This window comes from Rhododendron vialii, chromosome 7a (assembly GCF_030253575.1).
Source record: "Rhododendron vialii isolate Sample 1 chromosome 7a, ASM3025357v1".
NCBI classification, from domain to species: Eukaryota; Viridiplantae; Streptophyta; class Magnoliopsida; order Ericales; family Ericaceae; genus Rhododendron; species Rhododendron vialii.
The window spans coordinates 30,807,053-30,825,062 of record NC_080563.1 but is presented as its reverse complement, the minus strand read 5'-3'; the positions used below and the strand labels follow the sequence as shown (position 1 = coordinate 30,825,062).

At 36.0% G+C, this 18,010-nt stretch overlaps 1 protein-coding gene across 9 annotated transcripts; it reads right to left on the bottom strand.

Moving 5' to 3' along the window:
- Positions 1-2,673: 2,673 nt before the first annotated feature.
- Positions 2,674-9,834, bottom strand: LOC131332345 (uncharacterized). Of its 9 annotated transcripts, none has more exons than XR_009201653.1 (10): positions 9,708-9,834; positions 9,328-9,610; positions 7,986-8,048; positions 6,166-6,205; positions 5,901-5,940; positions 5,045-5,109; positions 4,685-4,764; positions 3,798-3,922; positions 2,975-3,066; positions 2,674-2,819 (listed from the first exon to the last, which is right to left on the bottom strand). XR_009201653.1 is itself a non-coding variant. In XM_058366520.1 (10 exons), the coding sequence occupies exons 1-9, from the start codon at positions 9,782-9,784 to the stop codon at positions 3,016-3,018; spliced, it is 828 nt and encodes a 275-aa protein (XP_058222503.1). In that variant the 5' UTR covers positions 9,785-9,834; the 3' UTR covers positions 2,674-2,819; positions 2,975-3,015. The 9 variants fall into 9 exon arrangements, 6 of the variants coding, with proteins under 6 accessions (XP_058222503.1, XP_058222502.1, XP_058222505.1 ...); XM_058366520.1 differs by having other exon boundaries at positions 3,794-3,922; XM_058366519.1 differs by having other exon boundaries at positions 2,674-3,066; positions 3,794-3,922.
- Between the last annotated feature and the right edge of the window lie 8,176 nt (positions 9,835-18,010).

The window sequence follows — 18,010 nt, the reverse complement described above, 5'->3', positions numbered from 1 at the left end:
ATTTCTCTGCTGGATTCGACTGAAATTGTTCACTTAATTTTTTGGTTGCTTTTCTTAACTTTACATGATGGAGTATCGCAAGGAAACTTTGGAGTACATGATGTTTGATGCCCAACAGAATTTCTAACTGAGCTACGGAGGACATAACCTTGGTGATAATCTAGTAATTGAGACAGTTTACGTTGAAATATTGCAAGTATTTTGTGGAAACATTGCAAGTATTTTGTGGAAACATCGCAAGTATTTTGTGGAATTTTTTTGACTGTTTTGTGGCAACTAGTTTATCTCTACTGAGGTCTGGGGTAATTGCAGACATTATATCAGAGCTTACTTGTGTTATCCTTGGTGATACCAGGATTTTTTGTGGTATCCAATTATATTAGAGCTTGCTCCAGTACTTTTGCTCCTATGTAGTATTGTTGCTTGTTTGTGCCTTATCTTAAAGCAGCTGGTTGTTCGTTGTTACATTTTCACTTTGGTGGAGTGAGAGCAGTGGAAGAGCAATCACCATTTTTGCCTTGCAAAGAAGCAAGGAAGTCGTATTTGAAAAGAAAGGTTATATTGGGAAAATTTTATATGGCACTCTCTTTTCTTTTCTCCCATATTGTCCAGCCAAATAAGATTGGTGTGAAATGATGAGAAACCATTCTCTTTTCTATTTGTCCATCCAAATGAGACGGTGAGAAACCACACTCCTTTCTTTTCTTTTCTCACTAGTAAGGGAGAACACACCTCTTTCTTTTCTTTTCTCACCCCTCCATCCAAAGGGGCTGTTAGGGTTTTTGCTGCTTTGGGGAGGCACCATCTCTCCCCTCTTCCCTCCCGGGCGATTGTCCTCTCTCCTTCTCCTCTGTCTATCCCTTCCGCCCTCCCTCTATTCCTTCCCTCTTCTCCCCTTTCATTTCTCCTTTTCACCTTCTTTTCTTTTCTCTTTTTCTTATTCACAAACTTGATTGGCAATGGCAATGGCAATGAGATTGTGGCGGCAGCAGCTTTTGGTTGACGATGCTAGTGTTATGGATCTCAACATCCGTTTACACATTTTGCCACAAGATACCGATAATGAAGTTTAAGGTTTTTATTTAGTTAGACTTCTTTCGACGCCTCAACTCGAATCCTCAACCTCTTTTATCTTACTTCACATATATATACTAATAATGTGTAGTTCGTGTGTCAACTCTCCACAAATTCTCTCTGTTATACCCCGTCTAATCTAGTATTGAGAGGGCATCGATTGAATTGTAATGTTGAAAGGGGACGAAATGCTGCCTAAGTTGGAACCAACCAGTGTTCATCAATAAAACCCCCTTTTCTATCCAAATCCATTTCACTACTCCAACAAAAAAGGGAAAATATTATGAACCCATCAGAGAAAGTTTGCAAAGCTGTGTCAACAGAAATATAGTTTTATTTAAAAAAAATCTTTTTGAGTGTGTTGCCAATCACATTGCGAAATACACAGGAATTTATTCTTACCTAAGATTATACATTAGCTATGACAAAGTAATGCCGAATCAAATTTATCTTGGTCATGAAACATGGATTGCATTTTTGCAATCACACTGCTGGTAGATACAGATTATGGCTGACACCAAACTTGAGTTCGAAAAGCAGAAGCAGATTTCGAACTTGATTCATTCCAGGGTTTGGAGACTTTGGACTCCGGAGTCATCTCCTCGGTTTGCTTTTCTTTTTTCTTTTTGGTCAAACGGAAATAGATGCATTAATTTAGACGATCAAAGACGTCATCAAGTTAGATACATGGTATACAAAGAGAGTTCAAAAAGGCTACAAATGTCCTTGGTTTGCTTTTCGCCCCCTGAAATCTCAATAGAAACAGACACCAACTAGGCATACTGATGGCCACGCGGGGTCCAGAGTAGATCCCGCACGAATGATTCGAGTCATTCAATAATTTTAAAAAACAAAACCAAGTGGGACTTTGAAAAATCATATCAATCCAATATGTGTAGGAGCCTATATGTCAATTGTACGAGAAACTCTCATATACTTCCTCCATCCCTACATAAATGTCTGGACCGTAAACCTAGGCCTCTAAAAAAATGCATTTTATTCGTTAAAAAATTCAAATTTTTTTCAAAAATCAATAGATATCAATGAGATCTTTCAAGTTATGAAAAAAGTTTCAATTATTTTAACGGAAAAAAAAAATGCATATTTTTAAAGACCTAAGTTTACAACTGAACATTTATTTAGGGACGAAGTATATGATAGACATACACAGACATCCAAACATTCTCGTTCAGTTCCATGAAGTGAATATCAGCACCACCAAAATGACGAGGATGAAGAAACAGAGTATTTTTTCCGACAAAAAAAAAAAAAGAATATTTGTACCAAATCTTGTTCGATACACAAGAACCGAGGTTTAATTCTCGAAAGGCTTATCAAAAAATATTCGAATCTGGAACTGTACTCCGCCGCAACCATTTTACGTTGCTCCAACCAATTAGAGGCCACGCTACAAGCAGATAAATAGTCTAGTGGAGCGCCCGCATCTTTAGACTCAAATATGTAACGAAGCGATCCAGTGAATGCAAATACAAAACAAATTGATACACTGCCAGAATTTAAGAGCATTGTAGGCCAATGTCCACGCACATTTTGGCTTTTCCGGTGGATAGAATGGAACTAACTATAAACTGTTGAGAGGTTACTGCTCATTTCCACTAAAAAATTGGGTAAGAAGGCCTGACTAATACACAAGCAAATATATTGTACAAATGGTAATATACAGGAGGCACATTTATGCTCAAAAAGTATGAGTGCTCGTGTTGAGCTATCATAGGACTCCTCGTCTGCAAAAGTGAAGGGTCATCTTTTCAGTTTGGCGATTATTATGAGATCAAGTGACGATTCTTTACTCCACGCATTAGGTAAGCAGCTACAGATGTTTTAAGATTCATTCTCATACGTCTGGCTCGTCACTGGTAGAAAAGAACCAAAAATATACCTACAAATACCAGGTAGTCCAAAATTTGTTAACGCACCATATCATCCAGCAGATTGATGCTTCCGAAGGTAGTCCCTGGATCTTATATCAGCCTACAATTCAAATAACAAATGGGATTAGGAATAAACATATATCTTCAACATCACAGCAAGAGAAATCGACTTTCGTGCACAAAACTGACCGATTCTAATGGATACGGATCACTAACGGAAAAAATAACCTTGTTGAAGATTCACAGTAGACATGGAGGCAGAAATTGTTTTCAAAAATTTCAGGTGTTATACACGATCTTCAGATCTCATCGAGGTAATAATAGAATGTTATCCCATTTACGATGAATTTGATACAAAATTTTGGGATACTCCAGAATGCCATCATTGATGTCACCAATCAGTTTTCTGTGAAGGAATGTCCATAACCATTGGTGCTGTCACAATGCACATATAGGTTACTTTTCCATGGGCTAAAACAAAAACATGCCCTTCACCTGAGCCTAAACGTTCTAGAGCATTGGCAGTAGAATAAAATCAGATACCCCCAACGTTGATTGGTTAATGAAATAACTGTGCCAACTTCATCTGCAAATAGCGGTCCAAAATATATGCATCATAAAACAAGGGTTGTTCTAAGAGTCCTTAGCACAACTATTTTGTGGTCGACATGCAACAGACAGAAGCATTGGCAGTAGAAGAAAATCAGATACCCCCAATGTTGACAACTAGTTTGTACCTAGCTTCCACTATTGGCTTTAATACATCATCCAATTGGAAACAGTACCAAGGGGAATTTTTCAAGGTTACAAGAAGTACAAAATCCTACCTGCCTGATAGGCTCTGGAACGCGATATTTGCTAGTCATTCGAGCAATTTTAACAGCAGTAGCAAGAGATACACGGTGACCAACTGAGATGTAAATGGGTTTAAATGACCCCGGATTAGACCTCATTGCCTGCATAAGTTTTATTAAGAATTGCATTACTGCTTATAATGTTTGGAACTTAAATAACAAAAAAGATGGTATACAAACAAGAAACCCTAGCAGCAAGGTATACAACTACTCATATTCGAATGCTGCATCCTATGCGGGAGTTTTTTGTAACTACCATCAAGGACCTTTTGTGGCAACTCTAATCAGCAAGACTAGAACTAACTTCATAGTATATTGCTATTAATTTCAACATGTCTAATGCCGACACATTTGTACTTTTTCACCTTCTGTGGCATGACCACTCACAGTGAAGTAAACAGGTTACAGAACACTCATCACAGGCACTATAAGTTAAAAATTTGAGCTGGCATGATGCTAAAAATACTGAGGTTGATTTGACTTTTTTTATACTCAAATTGTTAATGTTCAAAAACCACAGACCCAGTAGGGTCCCGATTGATTATCTTGCAATTTAGCCTGCACAACACAATACATGAAACTACACGGAATGATGGAATGATTCTCATTAGTAATTTAGGATACAAGACCTGACTAAAAAGTATCACCATCCTACTTCAACTTGCCTCTATAAACAAGAAAATAAGAAAGAAAAGAGAAAGAAGAATGAAGGTGTCAGCAAGCTCCACCAGAAGCTTCTTGACTGTGTTGGGCCAGTTGGCACAAGAATTGCTGTTTTCACATGCACCTATATCGTTAGCTATGTCCCTATAGACCTTTTATTGATGTATGAAAGGGAGAAACAGTTCACATTAAATCCTTTACCGCTCCCCATGTGCGCCCAGAGTCACCTCTTAAAGTGAGAATATCGTCATGCGTTCCTTTGGTTTCAAGAAGCTGTCTCACTGTAGATTGCGTAAGACCATCAACATGATGCAACTGAAACATGGTAGAACTTGATATAAAGACAAAATAAAAACAAGTTGCACTGCATGAACAAGAAACATGGTCATGGGAGAAATATATTATGCATACATATACATATTTACATGTATATGTATATATTTAGTAATTGACGTACACACACATAAGGTATTATACCGGGTGATTATAAATTGAGGTCCACTCCAGATCTAAATTCCAATAAAATATAGATGCCTAGATGGTGAAAAAGTTAAAACTCACATTCTTTCCTATCCCAATAGTTGGAAGATTTGCCAGAACACCCAGATGACAGGCCAACCCAAAGCCTACACAAGAAACTTTATGGTTTAGAATTATTCGGGGGTTAAAATCCGTCAAAACCGACAAGATAATTTAGTCTGTGTATGCAATTAATTGTGAAGAATAAATGTTACTGAAGTGCCAGGATACACTACTTGTTTGTTGACTTAACGATCTATTTAAGTTGTATTTTGCGAGGGCTGACTAAATGATTAATTGAACCGGTTGGTCAAATGATAAAAGCCTGACTAAGCATTGAAATGGACCTTATAAATACTAGCAGACTCCTTGCTAACCAATACAAAAGGTTAAACATTTTTAGTTTGGTGCCCTTCAAGGAGGTTCTCTAAAAGTATAGTTCGCATCTTCTTCACAACCAAAGACTAATTAATGAATGAGAACTCATTAGCATTCAAATTTGTTACCAAGAATATTTCTCATTCTTAATAACACGTGTTCTACCCCCATTTCTTAAAACGCGATGAATTTAGAACTCGAAAAAGAGTGCAACCAAGTGTTGAATTTACGACACTAGGAAATTCGCCTAGGCACACCTTTCCTAGTGTTCAATTTACAACTTGAAAAAAGAGCTTCCCAACTAAGGATGGCCATGTATGGTGATTTCACTTTGTAGGGGATCATGACTTCAGTTCAGTTCAGTTCAGTTCATATGCATAATACACCACGTCTTATGATGCCAATGTAATCTTGGCCGTTCCCTTCCCTAGACATTTCGAGCATATAAGTGCAGCTCACTACATTTCTTTATGCATTTTCAATCTTGTGAATGGAGGTTCAGAAAATGGATATTACATACATCAGAAGGGGATCAAGACTTTTCCAGTATGACTGAGAACCTAGAGAGTTTGTCCAGTCAAACGAAAGAGAGAATCCAAGTTAATTTTCCTTTTCGAAGAAGTCCACAAAAAAGAAACATTTGCCATAATTGGGCAGAAGAGATTTAGCTGGTACTCTTGAAGAAAATGAAAAACTATAGATACCATTCAACAAAATTGATGAGCAATATGCAAACACTGGAAAGAAAATCCAGCAAAAGGTTTGCCAATGTGGAGGACACTTGCCTCGAGGATGAAGTATTCCATTGCCATCAACCATCAACATCTGCTCACAGTCGAAAACCATGACAATACCGCTATTACTGCTCAGCAGATTGAACGGAAAATAAATACAGAGGAAAACCTAAAGTGCAAAGAACAACTTCTAACTGACATATTACAAAATCTCCTTCAAAATTGGTCTGCTGAAAAGTACTTTAAATTTAGGGGAAAAAACAAATTACCTCCCTGTGATTTGGCTGTTTGGCACTTCACCTACCTGGGTTTTTCTAACGACCGACTTGCCTCCTCGTGATTTGGAGTCAAATGCTATGTGGTTAACTCTGCTAATAGAAGATTTAAAATTACCTTAGGGTGGTTTTGGCTTAATAAGTCAAAATGCCTCTTCTTCTTTTTTGTCTTTATTTAATTTTTTTCCGTATTTGTTAATTTTGCGTCAAACTTTTGTGACTTATTGATTCATCATGTCGAGAGGAATCAGAAACGTAAAAAAAATTGATCGAAACTCATAATGTTTCTAAAAATACAAAAATAAGTCAAAAAAACAGTCTTTTTTACTTATTTTTGTCTTTATTCAAAAAAAATTGAGTTTCGATCATAATTTTTTATTTTTCCGATTCCTTTCGTTGAGACGAATCAATAAAAAATTACTTAACTTATTATGCCAAAATCACCCTTAATGTCCCCATCTTTTCTTGGCTATTCTTCTCCTATTTTTGTCCCTCCTATCTATGTAAGTTCAACTATGCATACTGTAATCCCTTGTAAGTCAAGAAGACACATATTAGTAACTATGTAAGTTTAACTATGCATACTTTTCAGTTTTCTAATTTCTATCTTTTTCTAAAAAAAGAAAAAAAAGCACCAACCCTGATACTTGCATTCTTGTAGCTCAAAACAAATAAGGTCATCAATGGCATGACCACACACAGCACTCAAAATCCCTCATTTCTACTCCCCAAACTGCCACTACTTCCCTCCCTCGGCAGTTATATTGGGGATGCAATTCTGAAAATCCAGTGAAACCTAATGCATATATGAAAGCAAACAAAATTGAGTCGTGAGAACTGGTATTTTGTCCAGCATTGCAGCTTTGTTTTTGTCAGAAGGCATAGTAGAGGTTCCCCTTTGTAGGTTTTTTGAAGTCTACCACCAGTCTTTCTCCCACATCCACAATACATGGGCAAAAACCTTAAATCAAGTGTTTCCCCAACCCCATGTTGCTTGAAGAAGACATGTGGCAAAGCTAAATTAAAATCAACAAAATAAAATTGTACACTCGAAAAAAATAGGAAACAGTAGAATGGTTAAGTGGGAGAGAAAATATCCTAGAGGAGTTGCTTGGCTTCTACAGGTGCTATTGGAACTTGGAAGTGAATGTAAGGGTTAGCATTTTATAAACCATGGGAGGGGCATTGAGCACATTCAGTCAGAAGTATCATTTGAAGGGAAAACTATTTTTACTCCCACAGACGTGCAGTAAGCATGTAGCACACGCACAGTTAATGTGGATGGAAAAGCTAAAGGAACGTCACTACAAAACAATAGGGAGGCAAGTCAGTCACTACAAAAATGCAGGGAGGTGAAGTGCCATGGGAGCAAACTACAGGGAGGTTATCTGCATTTTGTCTTTAAATTTAATTCAAACTGCATTGTGAAGGGAAGAATTCAGCAGAGCTAAGTTAGTACACTCTAAAGCTTCAAGTGACTAATCAAAACAAACTGATCAAATGAAACCCCAGGGACATTCACATGATTCCACTACATCAAAGAAAAGACAATAAGCGGATCAAAAAAAGAAAAAGAAAAGAAAAGACAATAAGCACCTGGGGATAGAAAGGATGATCACAAGTCTTCATTTTCTCCAAAAGTTGTAGAAGGATTGGTACCTAAGATGAAGATTGAAGAGAGCAATTGAATTCATAAGAAAACAAAAACCGCTCCTCACTTGTATAATTGTTCAACAAAACTAACAGCCAGAATTATCAGATAAATAAATTTACCTAACTGTCGCAATTTGGTAACTTTACTACTAAGATATTATACTCTGCATCATGCGTTTAAACCGATTCTCCGTGTAGCTTGGTATCCTTGTATTAGCAACCTAGTTTCCAAATCTAAGGCCTTGTTTAGTATTGCTTTTTTGTTTTGCTATTTACTCGCGCTTTCAGAAAATTTATAAACTTATTTTGGCAAGCCATTTTCAAAACCTGTTTGCGAAAGAATTTTTTCAACAATTCCTCCACGAAAGCACCAAAAAATAGTTCTGCTCAGAACTGTACAATATACCAAAACTGATTGGTATTTCTAGTTCAAACCTAGTTTCTAAAAACTACTACACAATATTACATTCTAGAAAGATAACCAAACATGCCCAATGGATCGTCGCCTCATTGGTGTCACAAGTAAAGGACCAATAAATTATTGGAGGACCTCCATCAAAGTTATGACAGAAATACACTTTTTGTATCATTAATGGAAGGCACAAAGATGGGGGGGGGGGGGGGGGGGGGGGGGGGAGGTGGAAGAAATTTATGCTACTTGGTTGGTCCCTATTTGCTTGATGTGGCCTCTTTGATGAGAGAGGAGCTGGCCACAGTTTAATGGCCAATTACCTCAATTCTCTTTCAAGCATTTTACTGATATGGTTACATTTTTTATGCACGTGTAGTATGGAGCCTTTTTGTGTATTCTCTTAATGCCTTCTTGGAATAGTAAATTTTTTGAACTAATGGAAAAAAAGCCCGTGGACATAAAAATTAGTAAACTACCTTAATATGTGAGCTAGCACCTAACATACAGAAAATATCCGGAAAATGGGAGAAAGAAAGCAACGATACATTTTGGTAGGGCTGATAAAAGAACCAAGCTACTCAAGTTCAAGCTCGTGATCGTTCATTAAAAAGCTCATTAAGCTCTCAATCCAAGCTTGAACAAACTACTACTTTGCACGTTCGGCTTATTATTTGTAAAAAAATTAAAGCTACTAGAGACCGGCTGATTAAAGCTCGTTCAAGATCGACTCGTTTGATAAACAAGCCGAGCTTGAACATGTTTCAAAGCTCGCTAAGTATTCAAACCAAGCTTGAACAACTAATTGCGTGTTTATCACCACTGCATTTTGGGGATCAAACAGATTTAATAAATAAAAGAGGGGAAGGGTTTTACCTCTCTGAATGCAAGAAAGCCAGGAACATATGGGATATGGAGGGTAACAGCAGAGTAATCCTCATACACAACTTCAAGAGTCTGAAGATCCAAAACAACGAGCGTGCCACAAGCAACGGATGGGTCATCCTTTGCGAAGCTAATGTCAACCCCACCCACGTACTTCAATACTTCACACTCCCCTCCTCCTCCTACTAAGGTGGTCGCGGCCGCGGTGGTTGTCGGCAATTGCCATCTGAAATCATCTTCTGTGACTAATCTTGTCTTCAGTGAATCTTGAGCCCTAAATGAAATTTGTATTCTTACGTCGTTTGTGCAAGCCTTGGGAATGAAGTACAAATTGAAGACTGTGAAAAAAAACCCATGAATGATGTACATACTCGACCCAACTGTTTTGAATCTCTGCGCTAGATGATGCTTCCTTCGAATCGCCTGTGTCTCTCTCCAATGTCTCCATTGCCTACACCTTCTGGTTAAGTCAAACGGTTGACCTTACAAAGAGTTATTTCAGGCCATCGGTATAATCAAAAGCGAATTGTTTTTAAAGTTAACAATATTTGTGCAAAAGGTAGCTCACAACTAGGGCTGCAAATGAGCTGAGCCGAGCCGAGTTTAAGAGTGTTCGAGCTCGGCTCGCCAAAAATTTAGTTGGCTCGAGCTCGTGACGAGCTGCAGAACTCGAGCTCAAGCTCGGCTCGAAAAGTATTTACAGAGCTCGAGCTCGGCTCGTTTATGAAACAAATATATATAAATATATATATAAATAAATATATATATATATATATATATATATATACACACACTCAAGAGTTAACTCAAAGATATTTTAGATACTCTTCTACAAAGTTATTAGAGTTCTGAATATACTCTTCTATCCCAGTTAATTGTTGAGTATCAATCTACTCCAGCTTCCTTTGTAAACCGGTAAACCATTCATGTACTGTTTTAATTCAGCAATTGAATTACAGTTCCAGTAATAGTAATTACTTTTGTTCATACTTTGTTCATTTTATTCTATACTCAGTTATATAACTGCACTATTCATCCGAATTACTATTTATTACTGTTCATAGTACTATTCACCCACAGATTTACTATTCATAATTGATTCCTTTTTAATTAAACGTATCATTCAACTTTTGCTTTTACTATTGTTGATTAACTGATTTTTTTAGTCACTTTCTATAAATATCTCAGTCACCTCCTCCTTTTGGATCACCCCCCACTCTGTATCTCTCCCCTACTCTGATAATACCCATGTTCCTCTATTGTGTCTGTGCTTCCGCCCCCTTTTGGTATCAAAGCCAAGTAGGAAATTGTTGAAGGATTAACCCTGAGTAAACTGTAAGTTGATTTGTTCCTCTTGATTTTTCGTTTAGTTCTTATATTCCTGCTGTATTTTAAATTGGTAGATTAATTCTAGTTGCCTTCAGTCGAGCACCTTGCACTGGCCACCCACTTTGAGCCACCCTGTAGTAATCCGTAAAAGTCCCCGTGAGTAAGTCCCAGGTGGGCAGTTAGGGGTTGGGAAAAAACTTAGGGTATGTGTTCAGTAGGCTATGGGTATGTGTTAAGTGGGGTATGTCTTTATCATGGTAATTTAGGATTAAAATACTAAAAGAGAAGATTTTAGGAATAAATTACTAAAAGAAGAATCTTTAGGAATAAACACAATGAACAGATTATTCAAGTGTAGTTCTTCAGCCAGTTCTTCAATGGCTAATTTATCTGAGTTGTCGGACATAGTCAACCAAAACGAACATGAGTATCAAGATCTAGATACAGGATTAACTAATTGGAATATTCCCAAAATCCCAGTAAAAGAGATTTACAAGTCAAGTTTCCTTGATGATACTTTTCGTACGGATCAAGTATCAAAAACTGCAGAACATGTTTATGCTATTACTAAACAAGAAGAACGATGTTCTCTTCTCAATCAACAATCAATTAAAAGACATCTCGAAAGAGGATATAAATATATTCATGTAGGATTAATACAAGTAGCTATTAAACCACTTACAAGAAAATGATTAAATTCCTCAGTATTACTGTCTCTAAGAGATAGCAGATTCATAGTCTATAGTGATAGTTTGTTAGGATTAATGGAGTCAAGCCTACATAATGGTCCAGTCTACTCCAACTGTTACCTCGATTTACCCCTTAGTTTAAATGACAAGAATATTTTAAAAGCATTAACTTTAAATATCCAAACTGCTGGCGCAATCACTCAAATGCTTGAAGGAAGTCAGTCCATTGCATTAATCTACCGTCTTTATTACAAATGTATGAAAACTAATTTAAATATTCACGCATTAGTCAAAAGTCCAAAAGACAAAACTGTCCTTATTCAAAGTAGTACAAATGCCAATATTCAAGTACCCAAAACCATTTCTTGGAATGACATTCAGTTACCAGCTAGTTGGCTTAGTGAAAATGAGAGTTTCCCACAGAAACTCCAGAATGACACGATTGATCTAGATTATATTCAACAATACCTAGATGGTACGGTTAGGATAAGTTTTGATCAACAAATAACAAACCCTCCTCTGAGAATCAAAGAATTAAGTCGGTCAAATAGCTCAGTTACTATTGACAGATCAGTCACCAAGCCTAGGAAAGACAAAAATTTGCTTGACCCTAACATTAAACTAAAAGGTGTTGAGTCAAGCTCACAAATTAGTAAACCCTGTTATTCTACCCAGTCAAAATTTGAAGATGAAGACACCTCCCAAAGGTCTCCAACTCAAACAGATTTTGAAGAAATAGTTGACCAAAGTTTACTCGTTTTACATAAAAATTTTGAAATTAATTTTGATAAATTATACAAAAAATTTAAGTCTAAGAGAAATAAACAAAAAAGGAAAGACTATGCTACTAAATATTCACAATCTAGACAAACAAAGATAATTGCTCAATGGGAGAATTTCATGAACGAAATAAGAACCGAAATCTATTTTTTTCATTACCTAGAAAAATATTACAAAAAAGTTAATACAGTTACAACAGTCACAAAGAAAACAACGAATTGTATTCCCCATAGCACCCCTGGTCAATCCCCTACTAAAATAAAATCAAATCAAACTATTAAACAAACTACTGTACCAAATCTCAGACAAGAAGTTAATCTTATTAAAAAAGAAATTACCAAATTAAAAGAATCTGACAATCAGTTAAAGGCTCAGAATGAAGAAGATACTAATTACCAGGATTGCTACCAAAAATGGTATACTAAAGTTAAATTAGTAGTACATGATTTCCAAATAGAAGTTAGTGCTCTTATTGACACAGGAGCAGACCTTAATTGTATACAAGAAGGTTTGGTTCCTACTATGTATTTTCACAAAACAACTGAACAATTGAGTTCTGTAAATGGTAGTAAAATGTAAATTAATTATAAATTACCCAAAGTACATATTTGTCAAGATGAAGTTTGCTTTAGAACTTCTTTTGTGTTAGTCCAAGACTTAACTGATAGGGTGATTTTAGGAACACCTTTTATTTGTTTACTTTATCCTTTCACAACTAATCATGAAGGAATTACCACTAAACCTTTTGATCAACAAGTATTGTTTAAATTTTTAACGAAACCAGAATTTCGTGAATTAAAGCAAATTAAAAACTACCCTGTACCTTCTTTAGATCAGAAAGAAAATCAACTAAGATTCCTACAGAATAAAATCAGATATAAATTAGTTGAACAACACCTTACTGATACAAATCTTATTCAACAAATTGAAAAATTCAAAGAAAAATTAGTAAAAGAAGTTTGTTCTAGCCTCCCTAGTGACTTTTGGCATCGGAAAAAACATATAGTAACTCTACCATATGTAAAAGAATTTAATGAAAATCAGATCCCTACAAAATCTAGACCTATTCAAATGAACCCTGAAGTAATGGAAACCTGTAAGAAAGAAATTAATGAATTACTAAGTAATAACATCATTCAAAAAAGTAAATCACCATGGTCATGTCCAGCTTTCTATGTCAATAAAAATGCAGAAAAAGAAAGAGGTGTACCACGACTAGTTATTAATTACAAATCATTAAATGAAGTACTAGAATGGATCAGATACCCAATACCTAATAAAAAAGATTTAATCAACCGATTAAGCAATGCAGTAATCTTCTCAAAGTTTGATTTAAAAAGTGGATTTTGGCAGATCAAGTTACATCCCAATGATAGGTACAAAATAGCATTTACTACACCTTTTGGACATTACGAATGGAATGTAATGCCTTTTGGATTAAAAAATGCACTAAGTGAATTCCAAAATATCATGAATGAAATATTTAACCCATTCAGTCAATTCATCCTTGTTTACATAGATGATGTTCTCATCTTTTCCAATTCTATTGATGAACATTGGAAACACTTAAATACATTTGTCAATACCATTAAAAATAATGGTTTAGTCATATCTGCCCCTAAAATTAAATTATTTCAAACTAAAATAAGGTTTTTAGGATACGACATTCATCAGTCTACCATAGTACCAATTAGTAGAGCAATTCAATTTGCTGATAAATTTCCTGATGAAATTACTGACAAAAATCAATTACAAAGATTTTTAGGATCTTTAAATTACATAGCAGAATTCTATAAAGATCTTAGGAAGACATGTCAACCACTATTTGAAAGATTAAAAGACAAATTCCCTCCTTGGTCATCTCTACACACTTCCATAGTCCAGCAAGTCAAAAAATATGTTAAGACATTACCATGTCTAGGTATTCCTACAGTCAATTCTTTTAAAGTTATCCAAACTGATGCCTCAGATATTGATTATGGTGGCATCCTCCTCCAAAAAGTCAATCCTAGTACCCCTGAACAAATTGTTCGCTTTCATTCTGGTCTTTGGAATAAAGCACAAGGCAATTATAGTACTATTAAAAAAGAAATTTTAGCACTAGTCTTATGTATTTCCAAATTTCAAGATGATATATTAAACCAAAAGTTTTTAGTCAAAATTGATTGTAAAAGTGCAAAATATGTTCTGGAACAAGATGTTAAGAACATAGCTAGTAAACAGATCTTTGCCAGATGGCAGTCAATTTTAAGTATTTTTGATTTTGATATTGAATATATTAAGGGAGACCAAAATTCTATCCTTGATTTTCTCACTAGAGAATTTTTATTTAACAAATAATAATAGTATCTCATTCATCAAAAAGTACTTCTCAGCTATTTAAAGCCATTTTCTAGCAGCATTCATTATTCATCATACTTACAAACAACCCAAATTTAGTCTTACAATGACAGACAAAAGCAAGAATCCAGCTTTACCTACAAAAAATCAGCTTGCACTTCCTCCAGCAGATTGCGGCAACAGGTACCAAGTTCTTGGGCAAATCCCCAAGACCAGTTACAGTTCTGCGCTTGCATACACTCCTTCCTCTAGTCACACTATTATACCATCCATAATGAATCCCTTTTCTTCAAACCAGTCCATCCAACTAAGTCAACTAAAATTCACTTACCCAGCAAGCACCACTGAATATGTTCTCAAACCAGTTGCAACCAATTTATTTTCTATTGAACCAGTCCACAAAAATATTCACAGCCCCCTCGAATTAGTCAAAGCCTTTTTTCTTCCAGGTTGGCATTTCATTCCTGCTCACCCAGATAAAACCCTTTTTTTTTACAAAGACATTCTTCTCCACCACAAGTCAATTGTAATCAAACCTATTACTGATAGAGTCAATCCAAATAAAGTCATTTACCATTCTCTCTACATCCACAATATAGTCAGTCTTGATGAATGGGGACACCCATCTTTGCTCAGAAATCTTCCTGGTCACCCAATTCAATATAATTACTATGATTATATTGATTCTTGGTTCAAAGTCATCCTCCATGAAAATGAATCATTTACCCACTCCTGGTTTTTCTCATTTGATCACAAATTCAAATCAGTAATTCCATCTTGGTTCTCCAGATGGTGGCACCAAAATGGAGCCATTCCTGAATTATTACCAATTGAACTTATGGATTAAGTCAATTATATTTCCACTTTATACCCAACCAACCATCACACTGGTCAATTTCCTATTCTCCTACTATTCATGGCAAAATACAAGGTACCATGGATCTTCAAATGGAGATACAGCATCAATAATAAAACAGTTACTCGCCAGTATTTGGTAAAATGGTGGAGTGCATACAAGCATCACCGCATCATTGAACAAGTCAAAGAATTCCCAGTCAAAGTCCCAACTCCAGTCAAAGCTCCAATTCCAATTACACAGGTTCACCCGAATAAACAGAAGCCAGTTCTTCCTGAACCAAGTTCACCGACATTTTCTACAATTAGACTTGGAAGTCCAACTCTAAGTTCTCTCGTACAGTCAAAATCCAAGTCAAAAACCAAGTGCTCACAGTTATTGATGTTAGCTCAACAATTAATTGCTCAAGCCAGTCAAGAAGAAGAAGACAATTCATCTGAAGAATCAGCCACAGCAACATCTTGCAAAAACCCATATGGGTCTGCTTTTCAAGATGCTCAAGACCCATTTGCCTAAACATAATGGCATAGTCAATTATTCAACAGTCAATTATTGCCCACCGAAAGCATCAATAGTCAGCAGCCAATTATTCCTTATTGGCCATTCTCCACCAACTGTCAACAGTCAACAATTGCTTTTGGCCATCTGCACCGAAAGTAGCAACAGTCATCAATTATTTCTACTTTTGGTCCCACCAGCACCGAAAGCAGTCACCTACTTTAGTCATCATTTCTCCACCGAAAGGGAAAAAATCACATGCTAGTACTATTTGTAATACTCGGGACCTTAGTCTATAAAAGGATCCAAGAGTAATGTAGTCGACAGAGGCAATTAGAGGCAAATTAGTTGCATACTTGCTCTCAAGAGTTAACCCAGAGATATTTTAGATACTCTTCTACAAAGTTATTAGAGTTCTGAATATACTCTTCTATCCCAGTTAATTGCTGAGTATCAATCTACTCCAGCTTCCTTTGTAAACCGGTAAACCATTCATGTACTGTTTTAATTCAGCAATTGAATTACAGTTCCAGTAATAGTAATTACTTTTTGTTCATACTTTGTTCATTTTATTCTATACTTAGTTATATAACTGCATTATTCATCCGAATTATTATTCATTACTGTTCATAGTACTATTCACCCACGGATTTACTATTCATTCTCAGTCAACAATCAATTAAAAGACATCTCGAAAGAGGATATAAATATATTCATGTAGGATTAATACAAGTAGCTATTAAACCACTTACAAGAAAAGGATTAAATTCCTCAGTATTACTGTCTCTAAGAGATAGCAGATTCACAGTCTATAGTGATAGTTTGTTAGGATTAATGGAGTCAAGCCTACATAATGGTCCAGTCTACTTCAACTGTTACAGTACTATTCACCCACGGATTTACTATTCATAATTGATTCCTTTTCAATTAAACGTTTTATTCAACCTTCACCTTTTGCTTTTACTATTGTTGATTAACTGATTGATTTCTTTAAGTCACAGTCAAAAGGGGGCGGAAGCACAGACACAGTAGAGGAACATGGGTATTATCAGAGTAGAGGAGAGATACAGAGTGGGGGGTGATCCAAAAGGAGGAGGTGACTGAGATATTTTATAGGGGCGGAAGCACAGACACAGTAGAGGAACATGGGTATTATCAGAGTAGAGGAGAGATACAGAGTGGGGGGTGATCCAAAAGGAGGAGGTGACTGAGATATTTTATAGAAAGTGACTTAAAGAAATCAATCAGTTAATCAACAATAGTAAAAGCAAAAGGTGAAGGTTGAATAAAACGTTTAATTGAAAAGGAATCAATTATGAATAGTAAATCCGTGGGTGAATAGTACTGTGAACAGTAATGAATAGTAATTCGGATGAATAGTGCAATTACTAGAACTTGTAATTGAGTATAGAATAACTTAAAAAGTATGCACCAAATGTAATTACTGGAACTGTAATTCAATTGCTGAATTTAAACAGTACATGAATGGGTTACCGGTTTACAAAGGAAGCTGGAGTAGATTGATACTCAGCAATTAACTAGGATAGAAGAGTATATTCAGAACTCTAATAACTTTGTAGAAGAGTATCTAAAATATCTCTGGGTTAACTCTTGAGAGCAAGTATGCAACTAATTTGCCTCTAATTGCCTCTGTCGACTACATTACTCTTGGATCCTTTTATAGACTAAGGACCCGAGTATTACAAATAGTACTAGCATGTGACTTTTTCCCTTTCGGTGGAAAGTAGGTGACTGCTTTCGGTGCTGGTGGGACCAAAAGTAAAAATAATTGATGACTGTTGCTGCTTTCGGTGCAGATGGCCAAAAGCAATTGTTGACTGTTGATAGTTGGTGGAGAACGGCCAATAAGGAATAATTGGATGCTGACTAGGACTCCATCATGTTGTCCAAATTCTGCAATTCTTCATTGGGAAGATTATCCCAATAATCTTGCCCATCGTCTTCATTATTGATGTCTGGGCCGGATTCGAGATCATCTTCAGACATTGGGTTCATATTGTGATCCCAATAGAATTTGTAGTCTTTGACTAGATTTTGGAATTTTGTATAAAAAATGAATGGAATTTCTTGGAGAGGATCAGTGGACTTGATTTTTTGAATAAGGTCTTCACAAATTAAATGGTACTTGCCTTCTTGGAAATAATCTTCATTTCCAAGATTG